Genomic DNA, 17,038 nt, shown 5'->3' with positions numbered 1-17,038 from the left:
CCAGGTTTGTGCTTTATTTGAAATAGCCTCTCTTCCTGCATTCCTAATGCTGACTCTTTGATCCGTGAAAATCAATGGTAGTTAGGTACTTAACTCTCTTAGGCTACTCTCAAAATCCTAGCTTAAGTTCCTTGAGAATACTGAAGTGGTCATGTACAACCACTAGACTAAGCGTACATCTACACTTGAACTGGAGGTTAATTTCCAGCTCAATAGACATACCCATGCTAGCTGCAGTCAAGCTAGCACGCTGAAAATAGAAGCGTAGCTATGGCGGTGAAAGCAGTGTGCAGGGCTAGCCAGTAAACTTGGCCATGTCAGAGATCATCTAGCTCCTGTCTTCCTCAATTTACTGCACTTTGAATTCTCTGTCTACCTCCATTTGGGAACTCTCTCTCCAATTCTCACTTGACTAATTATGTGATAGGTTTATTTATTTCTGGGCTCTGGAGAGTAAAATGTGTCTTCCTGAGATAATATGCAAACTTACAAATGGGGTCCTTGTTCTTAATGTTGTATTCTGTTGCTTACAGGCAATTGGAAATGCTAAAACAACCAGGAACGACAACAGCAGTCGCTTTGGGAAATACATTCAGATTGGCTTTGATAAAAGATACCATATCATTGGTGCCAACATGAGGACGTATCTGTTGGAAAAATCAAGAGTTGTATTCCAGGTGAGTTATGCAACATTTTCCTTTGGACGCCTTAATTTTTTTTTTTTAGTGAACTAGTATTTTTTTCCATAAAGGTAGATATAGAAACATTAAAACCTTCCCTTTTATAAGTCAAACTTTTGGCAGACCCTGGTTTTGGAGAGTAGTCTAACAAATTTTGGCAGTTGTTCTGGGTTAGAGGGTGAGGACATATGATGGTGGTTTTGGTTGTCAAAGCTTTGTATCACTGCTCTGTTTTAAAAAAGCTTTTTGAAACATTAAGAACATAAGAAAGGCCATACTGGCTCAGATCACTGGTCTACCTAGCCCAGTATCCTATCTTCTGGCAGTGGCTGGTGTCAGATGCTTCAGAGGGAATGAATAGAACAAGGCAATTATCGAGTGATCCATCCTCTGTCATCCAGTTCCAGATTCTAACAGTCCGAAGTTTAGGGAAACCCAGAGCATGGGGTTGCGTTCTTGCCTTACTCGTTGCCCAGCTGCACTGTAGATATGCTTGTGAAACACCATGATTGTTTTGTACTTGGATTGTAAATGTAATAGCTGTTAGGGTACCTAGAGCTCATTTATCATTCTTTGTATTATTTTTTAAAATCAAATAAATCAAATAAATGAAATGAATTGGAACGCAGAAACAGAGATCACAGGATAAATACAATGCATTAAGGCTCTTGTTAGATGTTGCTAAAAAAAGGTCCTAAATATATTACTCTAGGAAATAAATGTATTAGAATTTTGTAGTTATTTTAAAAAGTACAAGCCATAGAACTCTAAGTGAAGGTTAAAAAAAAAAAAAAAAAAGCTCCTCGGAAAGTCACAAGACTTGTGTTGGGTGTATAGTAGAACCTTGCTAATCTGCAAATGTTATGATTAGCACACCAAAAAGAGCAGTCTTGTTCCCCGTTTCTCATCAGAGTTTTAATGAAAGGTGGGTACTGAATTAAAAGTTACTTATTGGTAAGACTTTGTTCATTTTTAAAAAATAGTTTGGGGAACAATTTTCTTCAAACAATTCACTTCATAGTATTTTAATAACTCCTTCTTTCCTTACCTGCAACCTCACTTTTCAAATTCAAATCCCGCTATATAAATGATTTATTCGGTAAGACCTCTCAAAAACAGTGGGTGTATGTGTAGAAACACACACACACTCATCCCTAACTTCCTATATGTGAGCAGTCTTTTTAATGGAACTACTCATCAGCTTAAATTTGGGCGCGTGCTTAAGTATTTTTCCAAATCAGGCCATAGACTGTGTGAATGTATGTCTGTGGTGACGGTAGTCAGGATCATGTGAGATACACATTTGTTTTATATATAAGTATGTGCATCATTAGGTTCAGTCTATGCTTTCTGTATCTTAGCTAGTTGACTGGATCTGGTTCAGCAAAGCACTTAAGCATGTGCTTCTGTGCTTTGTTGAATTGGAGCCTACGGCAGGGAATTTGCTTCTTCTATCATTTGTAAATTGCCAAGCAAGTTTTCATGGGTCTATCAAGGTTCCTTCCCCACTCTGATCTCTAGGGTACAGATGTGGGGACCTGCATGAAAGACCCCCTAAGCTTATTCTTACCAGTTTAGGTTAAAAACTTCCCCAAGGTACAAACTTTGCCTTGTCCTTAAATAGTATACTGCCACCACCAAGCATTTTAAACAAAGAACAGGGAAAGAGACCACTTGGAGATGGCTTCCCCCAAAATATCCCCCCAAGCCCTACACCCCCTTTCCTGGGGAGGGCTTGATAAGAATCCTCACCAATTGGTACAGGTGAACACAGACCCAAACCCTTGGATCTTAAGAACAGTGAAATATCAATCAGGTTCTTAAAAAAAGAATTTTAATTAAAGAAAAGGTAAAAGAATCACCTCTGTAAAATCATGGTAAATACCTTACAGGGTAATCAGATTCAAAACCTAGAGAATCCCTGTAGGCAAAACCTTAAGTTACAAAAAGACACAAAAACAGGAATATACATTCCCTCAAGCACAGCTTATTTTACAAGCCATTAAACGAAAGAAAATCTAACGCATTTTCTATCTAGATTACTTACTAACTTTACAGGAGTTGTAAGGCTTACATTCCTGATCTGTTCCTGGCAAAAGCATCACACAGACAGACCAAACCCTTTGTGTGTCGTCCCCCCGCCCCCCCGCATCCAGATTTGAAAGAATCTTGTCCCATCATTGGCCATTTTGAGTCAGGTGCCAGCGGGGTTACCTTAGCTTCTTAACCCTTTACAAGTGAAAGGATTTTGCCTCTGGCCAGGAGGGATTTTATAGCATTGTATACAGAAAGGTTGTTACCCTTCCCTTTATATTTATGACAGGCTCAAAGCACAATTCACAAATAATAATAAGGTTTTGCATTTAAATATCACCTGTGATCTTGAAGCATCCCCAAGCATCAATATTTTTACCTGTAGTTAACAAAACCTGCACTAAGTTCAAGCTCTCTTCATTCTTAAACATCAAGGTTTCTGCAAAAGAGTGGAGTCTTGGCTCAGCCTTAAAGTTTCCAGGCTTTTGATGTGTGCTGTAACTACCCTGGACACACAGCTTTTCTGAGAGGCTTTGTCAAGGTTCCTCCCCAACTCTGAACTCTAGGGTACAGATGTGGGGACCTGCATGAAAAACCTCCTAACCTTATCTTTACCAGCTTAGGTCAAAACTTCCCCAAGGTACAAAGTATTCCACCCGTGGTCCTTGGAATGGCCGCTACCACCACCAAACTAATACTGGTTACTGGGGAAGAGCTGTTTGGACGCGTCTTTCCCCCCAAAATACTTCCCAAAACCCTGCACCCCACTTCCTGGACAAGGTTTGGTAAAAAGCCTCACCAATTTGCCTAGGTGACTACAGACCCAGACCCTTGGATCTTAAGAACAATGAACAATCCTCCCAACACTTGCACCCCCCCCTTTCCTGGGAAATGTTGGATAAAAAGCCTCACCAATTTGCATAGGTGACCACAGACCCAAACCCTTGGATCTGAGAACAATGAAAAAACATTCAGTTTTTTACAAGAAGACTTTTAATAGAAAATAGAAGTAAATAGAAATGAAGAAATCCCCCCTGTAAAATCAGGATGGTAGATATCTTACAGGGTAATTAGATTCAAAAACATAGAGAACCCCTCTAGGCAAAACCTTAAGTTACAAAAAAGATACACAGACAGAAATAGTTATTCTATTCAGCACAATTCTTTTCTCAGCCATTTAAAGAAATCATAATCTAACACATACCTAGCTAGATTACTTACTAAAAGTTCTAAGACTCCATTCCTGGTCTATCCCTGGCCAAGCACAGCATACAGACAGACACAGACCCTTTGTTTCTCTCCCTCCTCCCAGCTTTTGAAAGTATCTTGTCTCCTCATTGGTCATTTTGGTCAGGTGCCAGCGAGGTTACCTTTAGCTTCTTAACCCTTTACAGGTGAGAGGAGCTTTCCCCTGGCCAGGAGGAATTTCAAAGGGGTTTACCCTTCCCCTTATATTTATGACAGGCTTTGATACTTGACTTCATGAACTGCAGATTAGTCAATATCCTTACAGCAGCTTCCCTCCCCCCCGCCCCCGCATAACAATAGATCTTTACCTAGAAATTCAAATAATTGACAGGTTCTGTGACAGTAGCTGTGGTAAAGAGGCATAATCGTAAGCGGGGTAGCAGTGCTCCTGTACTGTGGGTGTGATCCAAAGTAAAGATGGCTGCCCAGTGAGTTAAGAAGAGCTGACTAAATCTTTTCAAACACTTTCTCTCTAAATCGAAAAGTGTTGGTTTAATAGTAAGGTGAAAGTAAAATTGTTTGCTTTTTCAGTGTTAATTATATACACTACCACATTCAATGTAACTGTTTTACATTCACACAGGTAATACGTTTATGTTGTTTTACATGAAAGAGTAGTGGTTCCTGATTGCCTGCTCTGTAAGTTGAGCTAGTAGGGACTAAGGGCCACATTTACAAGGTTATTTAGGTGCGCAAAAATGCAGAGAGGTGCTTAGAAGGAGTTACAAAAGAACCTGATTTAGGCACCTACCTGCATCTTTGGACACCTAAATGCCTCAGTAAATCTGTCCCTAAGAATGCTATGATGAAGGCAAGATGCCCCTGAAAGGAAAGAAGCTTGTATTGCTTAAAACTGACCCTTGGGTTGCCTTTAGGAAGCCACGCTGACCATGTAGTAATGTGAAGTTGCAATGGTTGGGAGGAACCTTGGGGTATGGAAGACGCTGCTGTGAGTGGCAGAAAAATGAAGACTGTTGACTGTCCTTAAGTCATTGGCTCTAAAGTCACTCCATGCTTTTGTTCTGTAGGCAGAAGATGAACGGAACTATCATATCTTCTATCAGCTGTGTGCCTCTGCCAGTCTTCCAGAATTTGAAGACCTAGCTCTAAGTAAGTACGCTCCTCCCGCAACCCATTGGGCTCTCTGAGGTGCTTGCTACATGCAGCCTGTTCTTTGCAATAGCAACAAGAATATACACTATTACTATAAATGCAGCCCTACAGATTCTCATTGGTTAGATTCTGTGTGCCAACTACAGAACTAGACATCTTACCCAAAAGGTTTAAAGGGAAATAAGTTTGGAAGGCTTGTTCTTGTCGATAGAGTGCATGTTTGTCCACATCCCACCATCCAACAATGCGGTGCATCTCAATCCGATTAAACCTCAAGGTTGCAATAGCTGAGTGGCTGCAGGCTAAAACTGAGGCTCCTTGCGGAGGTGTGTAAGGAATGTTATGTGGTGCTCGACCTGATGTCATCAGGTTCACTTTTGTGATCTCTGTTACTCAAAGTGTAAAGTGGGAACAAATGACAAACGATTATTAGAGGTCACTCATGATGAATCTGAGTGAATACATCTTATAGAAGCTGCTTGTTAAAAAGTGACACTTTTGGAAGAATCCTTCCATCGAACTAGCCGTCGCTTCTAGTTGAGGTGGATGGACCTACACTGGTGGAAAAACCCTCTTGTCTACACAGGAAGCGTCTACGCTACAGCGGTGCGGCTGCAGCAGTCTAGCTGTGCTGCTATAGTGTAAACGTACCCCTAACTGTTCAACTTCACATGCGAACACCCAAAGTGTATGTATGGGGGTATCCCTGTGACAGACCATACATTCCACAAGCTAGAAAGATTTTCAAAGGAAGGTTTTTAAAATCTGAGCTATGACAAGGCTGCAACAAAGGAAAAACTAAAAAGAGAGACAAGTTTTACTTAGAGAGAGACTTTTTTTTAATTACGTTTTGGTCAAAGCCTTAGAATTCACTGCCAGGCTAGGAGCAGTCCCTATGGATCTTAAAACATGCCTTGATGTAATTAGCACTGGAACAGTAGCAAGGCAGAAACACAGCTGGTGACCACACACACACACTCTTCATAAAGCTTTAAACAGAAACTAAAAACCAATTAAATACCTTGTGGGCTAACCTTCCAGTCACACACTCGCCAATAGCACTATATTGTGCTGGCCATTTCCATTACGGGTTCTCCCTCCAGACACTGAAGTTGAAAGCCAGAGTCATAACAGTGTAAAGAAGCCCTCTCTGATTTGCCAGGGGAAAAACACTCTTTCACCCTTCAGTGCTGCCAGATGATATGAACAGACGTATTTTTAGGAGCATTGTTTAAAAAAACTTGTTAATTCCATTGATCTCTGCATATTCCATGCGAAGGGAATGCCAGCAGTCTGGGATGGTATCCAGGAGCCTTGAATGACTTCGCTGTCAGCCAGTTAGGACTGGGTTCATTCATTACTTAGTTTTAATTTTCTACCAGAATATTTAGCACCATACAATATAAAAACAGAACATGTGCACTAGCTGGCACAGTCATGCAAACACAATAGATTATTATATCAGCACTTTTCCACTGAGGGATGGAGCCCATAGCTTGCTTCATGTGTCTGCAACTTGGAAGAGAGCCTTTTAGACCCTTGGCTACTCCAGGATAATCAGGAAGCAGCTGTGGGCAAAAACACATTTCTCCCCTCAACGTAGCAAGAAGAATGCCACTTTTTCTCTCCAGTGTGGACCTTGGCATACTGAACCACACTTTTGTCCTCCCCAGACAAGACTAGTAATGTGATTGAACATCTTGAGAAGTTCAGACACTACAGAGATGCTGAGATACTATGGCAACTAGGGCCATATAAGAACCTAGCCAGAAGCTGGTACAAGGGCAAAACACTTCTACACACTGATTATGTGGTGCAACATGCAGAGAGCTCGTTATGCAGCTGCTCTGCAGCCTCTCTTGGATGCCAGTTAACTTCTGGGTTGACTCTGAGGTGCTCCTTTTGACATCTAAAGCCCTGAATGATTTATGATTTGCTTTGAGCAGGGGGTTGGACTAGATGACCTCCTGAGGTCCCTTCCAACCCTGATATTCTATGATTCCATGACCTCAGAGGCCACCTCTCTTCCCAAGTGAAAGCACGGCAGTTGGCTATCAGTGGATGAGCTCAAGTCTCCTTCCTTTAAATTTTAGTCTTTTTTGGCAGAACATGAAAGAAAGCTAGTTAAATGTAGGATGTAGTGAGCATTGTTAATGGCAATACCATATGAGACAATGTTCCAGATAAAGGCCAGAATTCACTCCTGTGATCTCTATGGCGGATTGATGCTGTAGCCTGCTTTCCATACAGTAAACGTGCACCGGTCTCGGTGACTGTTTCACGTTGGTAGGGAAGAGCAAAACAACGACGTCTAGATCTGCCAAACAGACTGAAGAGAAGAATTCTGCTCAAAACCTTTAGAAAGGCCAGTTTTAGAGTCTCTCCTAGCTTCTTCCTACAACCACACCTTGCAAGTTTTCTACAAGGAGCACTACAGCAAATTTTTGGAATATTCAAAAATGCGGCTGTGTTGGATGACAAAGCCCAAAGGCTAATGAATCAAGCACAGGATTGGGAACAGGAAATTCTGTTCCTACGTCTCCCAGTGAATGGCCCCAAGAATGGAGTCCACTGATTCTTCTTTACACACACTTTTTAGTTGTGTCTCAAAAACAGCTGAACAGGATTGCCACCATTTCACAGATAAAGAATCTGAGGCTCAGAGAAGTTAAACAGCTTGCCCAAGATCACACAGCTGATGACTTGGATTTTGACACTGACCTATCTGATACATAATATTGGAATTGGAAATGGTTCAGAAAAGGGCAACAAAAATTATTAGGGGTATGGAACAGCTTCTGTATGAGGAGAGATTAATAAGACTGGGACTTTTCAGCTTGGAAAAGAGACAACTAAGAGGTGATATGATAGCGGTCTATAACATCGTGACTGGTGTGAAGAAAATAAATAAAGTGTTATTTACTCCTCATAATACAAGAACTAGGGGTCACCAAATGAAATGAATAGGCAGCAGGTTTAAAACAAACAAGAGGAAGTATTTCTTCACACAAGCAGAGTCAACCTGTGGAACTCTTTGCCAGAGGTTGTTGTGAAGGCCAAGATTATAACAGGGCTCAAAAAAGAAATAGTAAGTTCATGAAGGATAGGTCCCAGATGGGCAGGATGGTGTCCCTAGTGTCTGTTTGCCAGAAGCTGGGAATGGGCAACAGAGGATGGATCACTTGATGATAACCTGTTCTGTTCATTCCCTCTGGGGCACCTGGCATTGGCCACTGCTGGAAGACAGGATACTGAGCTAGACTTTGGTCTGATCCAGCATGGCCATTCTTATGTTCTTATTCACGCCCTTCCATTGAAGTATACATCACTTCACTTACCTGTCTGGGTCTATTTCTGCCAATCTGTAAAATAAATAAGCAAAATATGAAAATACAGATATATGTCCACATTCACCTGTAGGAGGTAAGTAAAGATTAAGGTCTCTATCTTATAGATGACACCAGCACACTTCATCTAAGCTTTTTCATAATTCACCAGTGGAAATTTTTGACCAAAAGTAGCTTTGTAATTTTTCACGCTAAAAGATGCTATTGTCCAGAAGCTGCCAGTAAGCAGAAGGAACTGTTTTCAGGGGGATACATAGAAAGGGGAGCATGGAACAATGATAGATGGTACAGAACAGTAGTTGTGAAATGGTTTATTAACTTTCAGTATTAAAGAAAACCAAACATGATACACAGTAATGTTTTATAGTGTACCCTAATGCTTAGAGCAGGGGTTCTCAAATTTCATTGTACCATGACCCCCTTCTGACAACAAAAATTAATACATGACCCCAGGAGGGAGGACCGAAGCCTGAGCCTGCCTGAGCCCTATTGCCCCAGGTCGGGGAGGGGGGCCAAAGTTGAAGCCCAAGAGCTTCAGTCCCAGGAAGGGGGCCTGTAATCTGAGCCCCAGGGCTGAATCCCTCAGGCTTCAGCTTTGGCCCTGGATGGTGGGGCTTCAGCTTTGGCATCAGGCCCTAGCAAGTCGAAGCCAGCACTGGTGACCCCATTAAAAGGGTCATGACTTGGGGTCCCAACCCACAATTTGAGAACCGCTGGATTAAAGCAAATTCAGGAAATTTCAGCTTGCTAAGTGTCACAAGAAATACTGTAAAGCAGAACACAGTTCTACCGTTCTGCTCTAGATTGCTGGCTAGGGGTCTGCGTGTCATTCAGTAGCAGCCAGAAGGTCAGCATCTTGGTTCTCACCATGCTCCTTACACTGAACCGTGTTGTGCTGGGCTTTCCATCTGAAGGGCTAGAGTCCTTCCCCTGCTTGGCCACCCGCCGATTCACTTTCTGTTACAGCTTCAGTCTTGAGAGTTGAGCGCCTTGGCCAAGCTTATGCTGAAACCAGAGCCCCAGGGTTTTACCAACATCTGTCTCCTTTCCTTCATATTGGCGCTTGCAGTCTCAGTGTGTGCTGTTCCTGTGCTCCTGTAAAAGGTTATGGCAGCTGTTCTGAATGCTCAAAACTTTGAGACACCAAACCTCCTGGGTACTCTCACTTGCTTAGCACCAGGCTCACATAGGATCTCCAGGGCCTGAACTTTAACAGCAAAAGGTAGGTCCACTGATTGGAAGCCATGGCACACAGGGAAGTGCGCAGCTGCACATGCTCCGGGGACCTTCCCTCTAAAAAACACATTTTTTTTCCCCCTGACTGCCTGACACGCATACTCAAACTCATAAACTTTGGGGTCTGAGTCAAAGTGGGTCTTTCCTTCCATGACCGTCTCTGGCAGAAATGTTCTGCAGACCAAAATTCAGCCCTCTGTGACACATGTAACTTCCACTGTGGATTTGTACAGGTGTAACTACTTGGAACTTCGAGAACAATTCTCTTGATGTACAAAAAAGAACAGAATCCAGCTCCTCCTCCTCTGTCGAGTTGGCACTACCAGAGATATCTGGAATTGAAAGCACAATGTTTTTATTGCTAAAACAAGCAGATCTGATTGTGTGCACAGACTATTTTTACATTGTTGCTTTCTAGAGCAGAGCTTCATTTTAAGGAGACCATCTGTCCTCCAAAGGTGGGCGGGGCGCTACAAGGAGAGTGTTCTAAAGTAAGTACAACGAAATGTAAGCAGCAGGTTATGTGCCTCTCATTTGCTGATGCATTCATTCTGTGTTTGCTCTTCTCTTAGCATGTGCTGAAGACTTTTTCTACACCTCTCTGGGAGGCGAGACAACTATTGATGGAGTTGATGATGCCGATGATTTTGAGAAAACCAGACATGCTTTCACCCTGCTTGGTAAGGGATTATTTGAAAGGGTCCAGTTGGAAAGCTTCCTAGTAAAACACTTGGATGTCTGTGTCTTGCAAAGGCTTTCAATATTTTGCACAAGCTCTAATGTAATAATGTAACCCGCAGAGGCATAAATCCATTTGCTTTTTGACCTACTTAGTTTTACCTTGCTCTCTGTGTAGGGAATGTGGGAGTTTCTCACACTCACGTCAATAACTAGTGAAACAGAGGGGGGGAGGTGAATTGGGAGAATGACTGACTGGAGATTACCCCAAAAGGAACATTTTAGGTTTAAAGCGACATCACAGTTTTGATTTAGTCTCTGTTTTGTTCCTGTGAGTCTGTTTCCAGGAAGTGCAAAAATATCTTTACTTTCTAACTTAGTTCCTCTTCAGCCTGGCTAAACACAAGGTGATGTGTGTCATTGCATACACCATCATACTATCCTTGCCAAGTATCAGAGCAATGGAAATATGGGCCAAATTGGACTCTTGACTGTGTAGTCAGTGGAAGCCATGCACATGCAGCCAATGGCAGAATGTCCCAATATTAATAACCATATGCAGCGTTCCTATAGAGTACAGTACAGCAATCTGCCACCGAGGTGACCTGACTGCAATACTCACTATTTATAAGGAAAATAATTTTTAATAGAGGAAATAATTGGCGCTCTCAGAATCTTCTACATTTACAGGGGTTTATTCCTATTCTTTAACTGTAGTTAATCTTTTAAATGTAATTTTTAGCTCCTCCCTGCACTTCATTTTATTTCTTCCTATTTTGGAAGAGGAGTTTTTAGCACTGTGTGTGCTGCCTGCTGTGCGGACACGGGGTCACTGACCTTGTGGCTGCACCGATCCCAATCTCAGGGGATTACCGTATACACTGTTACAGGTACGTCCTTTACTTACCCTTCCAGGCTGAAAGTCTCTGAATTACACTCAAATTTCAGATGTACATATTTTTCTCTCTCATTTCTCCTGGTCCAATCTCAGGGGCTCTACTCCAACCTCATCCTCTTTGGCCTCTGCTGCTTGTGAGGAAGTCAGTTATCCTCTCCTGCTTGACATCTTGCTCACACTAGGCTTTTGAGATACTGTCCTCTCGTGGTTCTCCTGTCCCTCCAACTCTTTTGTGTGTCTGTTTTTGCTGGCTCCTCCTCTTCTCTGTTGCACTCTGAGGGTGTCCCCAGGTTCTATCTCTGTGCCCCCTAGTCTTTTCACTTCTGTCTCTGGACAGCTGCAACTGTTTACATAGTTTCAATTATCTCTATGCTGATGACTCATAAAGTTCTCTCCACCACTGATCTGTCTCCTTCTGTCCAATCCCATGTCTTTTCTTGTCTCTGTGACATCCCACTCTTGGATGTTGTGTCAGGACCTTAAACTGAACACGGCCAAACCTGGGCTTCTCATTTTTCTCTTTCAAGGATTCTCCACTTCCCACCTCCTTTATTGCTATAAACCCATCACCGTCCTCCGCATCTTTTAGGCTAGTAATCTGATTTCTTTTGTCTCCTCCCTTTCTGGCCCCTTCCCCCACTCCAGGCTGCATCCAAATCCTGGTGTTTCTCCCTTCTTAACATGTTCAAGGTCTGAATGTTTGTTTCCTTTCACCCCAGAGCCAGATCTCTTGTTCAAGTCCTCCTGACATCCCGCCTTGACTACTGCAATGTCCTCCTCTGACCTCCCACAGACACTGCCCCTGCTTTAATGTCTGCATTTTGTGTGGACTAAAGTCACTTTCCTTTTCTGTCAGTTTGATTATGTCATGCATGCTCTTCGAATCCCTTGACTGGCTTTGTGTCTCCTCAAGCCCCTCCCCTCCACTAGTGCTCCAAGCCTATGTGCATGTGTCAGCTTTTCATAAAATCACCACCATGCCTTCTTCCACTCAGCCATCCATGCATGATGCAAACTCCCTGCGCTCATCTGCAAATCCCTTAGCCTGTCCACATTTACATCTGATAGTGCCATAGAGCAGCCAAGTACTATTGCTTTTTGTTAACCCTACATTATCTTTTCCATCGCTGTTAACAACTGAAAAAAAAAATCTCTGGAAATATAAAGGCAGGCTTGACAGACTGAGAACATCCAGAACAAGTCATAAACCTGTAGAACATGACGTGAGAAGCAGACAGTGAATGTTTAAAGAGGAACAAACATCTGCTGAGATTTGAAGTGAGATTTTGCAGGGTAACAATATTCAGATTTCTGCGAGCGATGTTCCTGCTGGGGAAGCTGAAAAGAATCTGTCAGAAAACACTTGAGGAGGGAAAGTCTTGCACCAGCAATGGAAAGCCCTTAACAAGTACACCAGTCACACACTTGCAAGTTTTTTTGGCATGCAGTTTTGGATGTGCATTTTTTTGCACATCCAAAAACTTTAAACTGCACGTGCAAATGGGAATGGGCCCTGCAAACTGTGCAGTCAGCCACGTAGCTCGCATGTTAAGGGCTGTATTATACAACTCTCTCACGTTGGTGAGCTCTCACTCATACAAGTGATCCCAGTGACTCCAATGGGGACTATTTGAGTAAATGCTCTTCCTTGGCACTATTAGTACTCAGTAACCATTTTTAATACTGGCTTACCTCAGTAGCATAGCTTAACCTGGTTTCACTGGTATTAGCCTGCAATTTGTGCACCACAACGATCTTACAGTTATTACAGGTAAGCAGTTTTTCCCTTTTGTGTTATAAAACACAAAGCAAGCCCCTATGCAGTTGGTTGAATTGAAATCCCAAATGAGTTTAAATGATCATCATAGAGTAGTTTCTTAGCTTTCATGCAAGTTTTAAAATAGTATCCGATCCATCTGTAATAAAATCGCCTTGATATGTCTGTTTAGGGTGTGAATATTTAACAGTTCATATGAGAAGTTTCTCTTGCAATCTCAGCTGTCACCTTGAATGATGATTGTTTATTGAGGGCATTCTGATTGTTTTTGAAATCATCCGTCCGGAAAGAAAATCAAACTGTATAAATATTTTAAAAGAGAGTAAAACACTTTTTACGTTGTGAAAATTGGATGTCAATTGTTTCTTTCAGGAGTGAAAGAGTCCCATCAGATGAGCATTTTTAAGATAATAGCTTCCATCCTGCACCTAGGAAACTTGGAAATTCAAGCAGATCGAGATGGAGACTCTTGTAGTATATCGGTAAGTTTTTAGCAGGCACAGAAGATACTGTGTGTGCAATTTAGTGTATTAACTCCAGCCAAGTTGCCTGTCTCTTGCTACAAAGGATGCCATCAAGTGTGTTTAGTTAATATCTTAATTTCTACTTATTTATTTTTTCTTGTTTTATTGCTTTTGTAGGCAACTTGTCAATAAATCTTATTTCCCTGATGTGTTTGTCTCTTTCCAGGAAATCATGCAGTCTCACTTGTTTTTCTGTCATACTTGTAAAGCAATGTGAATGTGTTAGCTTACTTCCTGGGTTTTTAAAGTATAATGGTTGTCACCCTTAAAAACTGACCAATTGCCCTAGCAACAAATCTAATGTTACCTCAGTGTTTGCAGCATTCCCTAGAGTAAATATCAGGGAAACAGAGAGAGTATTGCAAATACTGAGGTAACACTTCAGAGAAACAAATACTGTGATACTTACCCCTACGCAAGGTAAAATTGACAGGTCTTTAAAGGCAACCAGTGTATTAGACTCAACAGCGCTGTCTGTGGAATAGTGTTTGGGAATACATGCACCCTGTGGGAAATGCTAGTGCTGAATCAGTAGCTGCTGGTTCATAAGAATCCAAAACAATGGGCTACTGCCTCCTCTGTAAATAGTTGACTGGTTTTGGATTTCTCCCAGACGCAGAATATGGTCAGTCCTGGTGTCTCACAAATACTTCGGGGATTTAAAGGAGAATGGAATGGGAGCATCTTTTGATACCTTTTCATACTGTAATAATTTTCAGTATGTGTCAGAACTCTGGTCTAAACCATTTTCCCATGTTCTTATGGTTCTTTTGGTTTCTGGGTTCGATTTGGGATGCATATTGCAGCAGAGCCTTTCAGAAATGGTAGTGATTTTGGGTGCTGTTTATATATTTATCTTTGGGTGCCCAACTTGAAATATCTTTTAAAAGGGCTGAATATGTCCTTAAAATCAGGACCCTTTAAGGTATTTCCAACTGGATCCAGAATTCATCACTTTTGGAAATGTTGGCCTGTCAGCACGAGTGTAAATGCTGGAATAAAGAAGTGGTCCTATTGTGCAACTAATTAAATTACCTGGTTTTGGTTGCTGGAATTCAGCGCTGTGAGAAATGAGGCTGCCATATATTTGTCATTGAAATGTAGCCATCCAGTATGCAAAAGAGTACAACATAGATAGCAACACAGGGTGGCTAAGGACAACATTTATTTATTAAAAGAGTACTAAAAACCAAAGATGCCTTAACAGTGATTCCCTCCATTGTTTTGGTGTGTTTAGTCAGACAAAATAAATTAAAATAGTGAGTGTATGAATAGTGTTGTCCTCCCAATTATCACGATGTCCCATACTGAGTTTATTCTTAATTAAAATATAAGGATGTGCTCTGCACATTTTGCGAGTGTTACTCTGGAGATGATGCAGTGTGCCGTTAGTTGGACACGGGGGACAATTTGTTTTAGATATTTGGCAATCTGGGTGCATAAACTAATCTGCTCCCACAATGCTGAATTCTGTAATGGGTTTAGCATTGTTTAATTAAGTTTAAATGTGACTGCATGATATAAACTCTGTCCTGGTTATTACTTTTAATCAGCGATCAGAAAAATGTGGCAGAGCAAAAAGCATCCTAGAGGATTTTAAAAGGCATTCTCTCCCTCCCCCTCTTCCCCCCACCACCAATTATCTAGCTGGGTATTTTTGTTTTACTTTCTTTTGAAGTATGATGTAATGTTAACAAAAGACTGAACAATTTCCCACTCTTACAAGAAAGTGCCTGCAGGCTCACTCACATGTATTGTATGAAACCCAGCAACTGGCCAGGACTTTGTTGGTTTTTGCCACTAAAAACAAATGTGAACTTAAGACTCTTAACTAACTGCTTTTTTTAAAAAATAACTGCTGGAAAATAGGTCAACAACCACCTAATCTCTCATACTTTGGGGACCTAATTATACCAAGAAATCCCAAGAGTGCTTTGCAAAAGGCATGCTGTAATTTAATAATACAGTTGGCAGTGCCAAGCTAATGATTTAGAGTGAGATCCAAAGCCCGTTGAAGTAAATGTTGGAGTCGTTGCATTCACTTCAATGGGTTAAAGGTAAAAGGAATCCAAGATTTCATTTTGATGTAGAAGGAAACAGCAGCAGCATCTCCAGACAGGGAGTTCGCCGCCCCCCGCTCAAAAGCCAAATGGTTGAAGTAGTGTCTGGCACTGGTGGTATATTTAGGGGCTTGTCATAACACAAGGAAGTACATCTAGAGTAACAGAGCCAGCCATCCTGGTTTTGGTTCTCAATCACTTAGTGGGAGTTGAGGTTGCTCAGCAATTCGCAGGACAGTGTCCTTCGAGAGCTGGTTACCTGTTAGGTGTTGCATAGTTTGAGCTTTGTAGAAGGAACAAAACTGAACCACTGATGATACTCTACTCCTTTTTATGAAGGTTATGTCGCTTAAGATGCCCAGTGCACAGAGAAGCCATACAGCGTGTGGTTCTGTTCTTGCAAAACCAACAGCGTCGTGTGGAGCTGGGCTCCATTAAATGTATCTTCCCAAAGACTAGAGAGCTTCAGTTAAACATTCTCATTTTTATGTCATCTCTGTCAGCCAAAGTTAAACAAGATAGAATCTCAGATAGAAACCAAGTGCTGATTTCATGTTTTGACCCTGATCCTGGGAAATCTAGAATTAAAATTCCATTCTGAATCAAACTTCTCTCTAGGAATCTACCACCAGGGCATTCATCTCTTCAGTGGTTAACATTATTTCAAGAGATTGTCTCATTCTGAATCTATTCAGTCAAATAAATAGTCCCTACAAATTAGTTATCCACAGTTAACGACTAAATAGGAAATTAACATCATGAAGCCAGTCTGAGGTTGGTTAAAATCCTAAATTGCACAATAACTGTAGTAATGACCAAGCTCAGTGACACAGCTTGTTATAAATGGTAAAAGCTTGTGCTAAAGCTGTTTTGTTTTTTCCTCCCTCCACCTTCCCATCCGAATAGTAGGCAATCCTGTAGCTTAGATATGTGGGTGTTTTCTGGTCTCCCGGCCTCAGCTCGCTGAGCTCCTGCTGAATTTGTATTTCTCTTTATATCCTAGAAACAGGATGAACACCTGAATAATTTTTGCAGATTGCTTGGCGTGGAGCACAGCCAGATGGAGCGCTGGCTGTGCCATCGGAAGCTTGTCACAACAGCTGAGACGTACATCAAGCCCATGTCTGTGCAGCAAGTCGTGAATGCCAGGAATGCGCTAGCCAAGCACATCTATGCCCAGCTGTTTAACTGGATTGTGGAGCATATCAACAAAGCCCTGCATACCACCGTCAAGCAGCACTCATTCATTGGGGTTCTGGATATCTATGGGTAGGAAAGGCCTCTGTTTCTTCTGCTTTCATTGGCCCGTCTGTTGCTCTGCTTCCTTTAGCTTGCCATGTTCTACTTCAGTTAAACATGAGTTTTTAGAAATCTGATCCATGCAAAATCTGTTCCCGAATGGATTGCTAGGGGAGACTGGATTTGCAATACATTGAATGGTAG

The 17,038-nt window shown here is 41.8% G+C and overlaps 1 protein-coding gene across 1 annotated transcript in view; it reads left to right on the top strand.

The window, feature by feature from the left end:
• The window catches only part of MYO5B (myosin VB), a 244,499-nt gene that overhangs the window by 73,077 nt on the left and 154,384 nt on the right, over nt 1-17,038 (top strand). The window contains exons 6-10 of the mRNA XM_077817114.1: nt 534-677; nt 4,991-5,072; nt 10,231-10,338; nt 13,384-13,493; nt 16,599-16,864. Of these exons, the coding sequence (XP_077673240.1) occupies nt 534-677; nt 4,991-5,072; nt 10,231-10,338; nt 13,384-13,493; nt 16,599-16,864 (710 nt within the window). The remainder of the gene's footprint in view (nt 1-533; nt 678-4,990; nt 5,073-10,230; nt 10,339-13,383; nt 13,494-16,598; nt 16,865-17,038) is intronic.

This window comes from Eretmochelys imbricata, chromosome 5 (genome assembly GCF_965152235.1).
Source record: "Eretmochelys imbricata isolate rEreImb1 chromosome 5, rEreImb1.hap1, whole genome shotgun sequence".
Classification (NCBI taxonomy): Eukaryota; Metazoa; Chordata; order Testudines; family Cheloniidae; genus Eretmochelys; species Eretmochelys imbricata.
The sequence above is the reverse complement of the archived record's forward strand: the minus strand, read 5'-3'. Positions and strand labels throughout refer to the sequence as shown.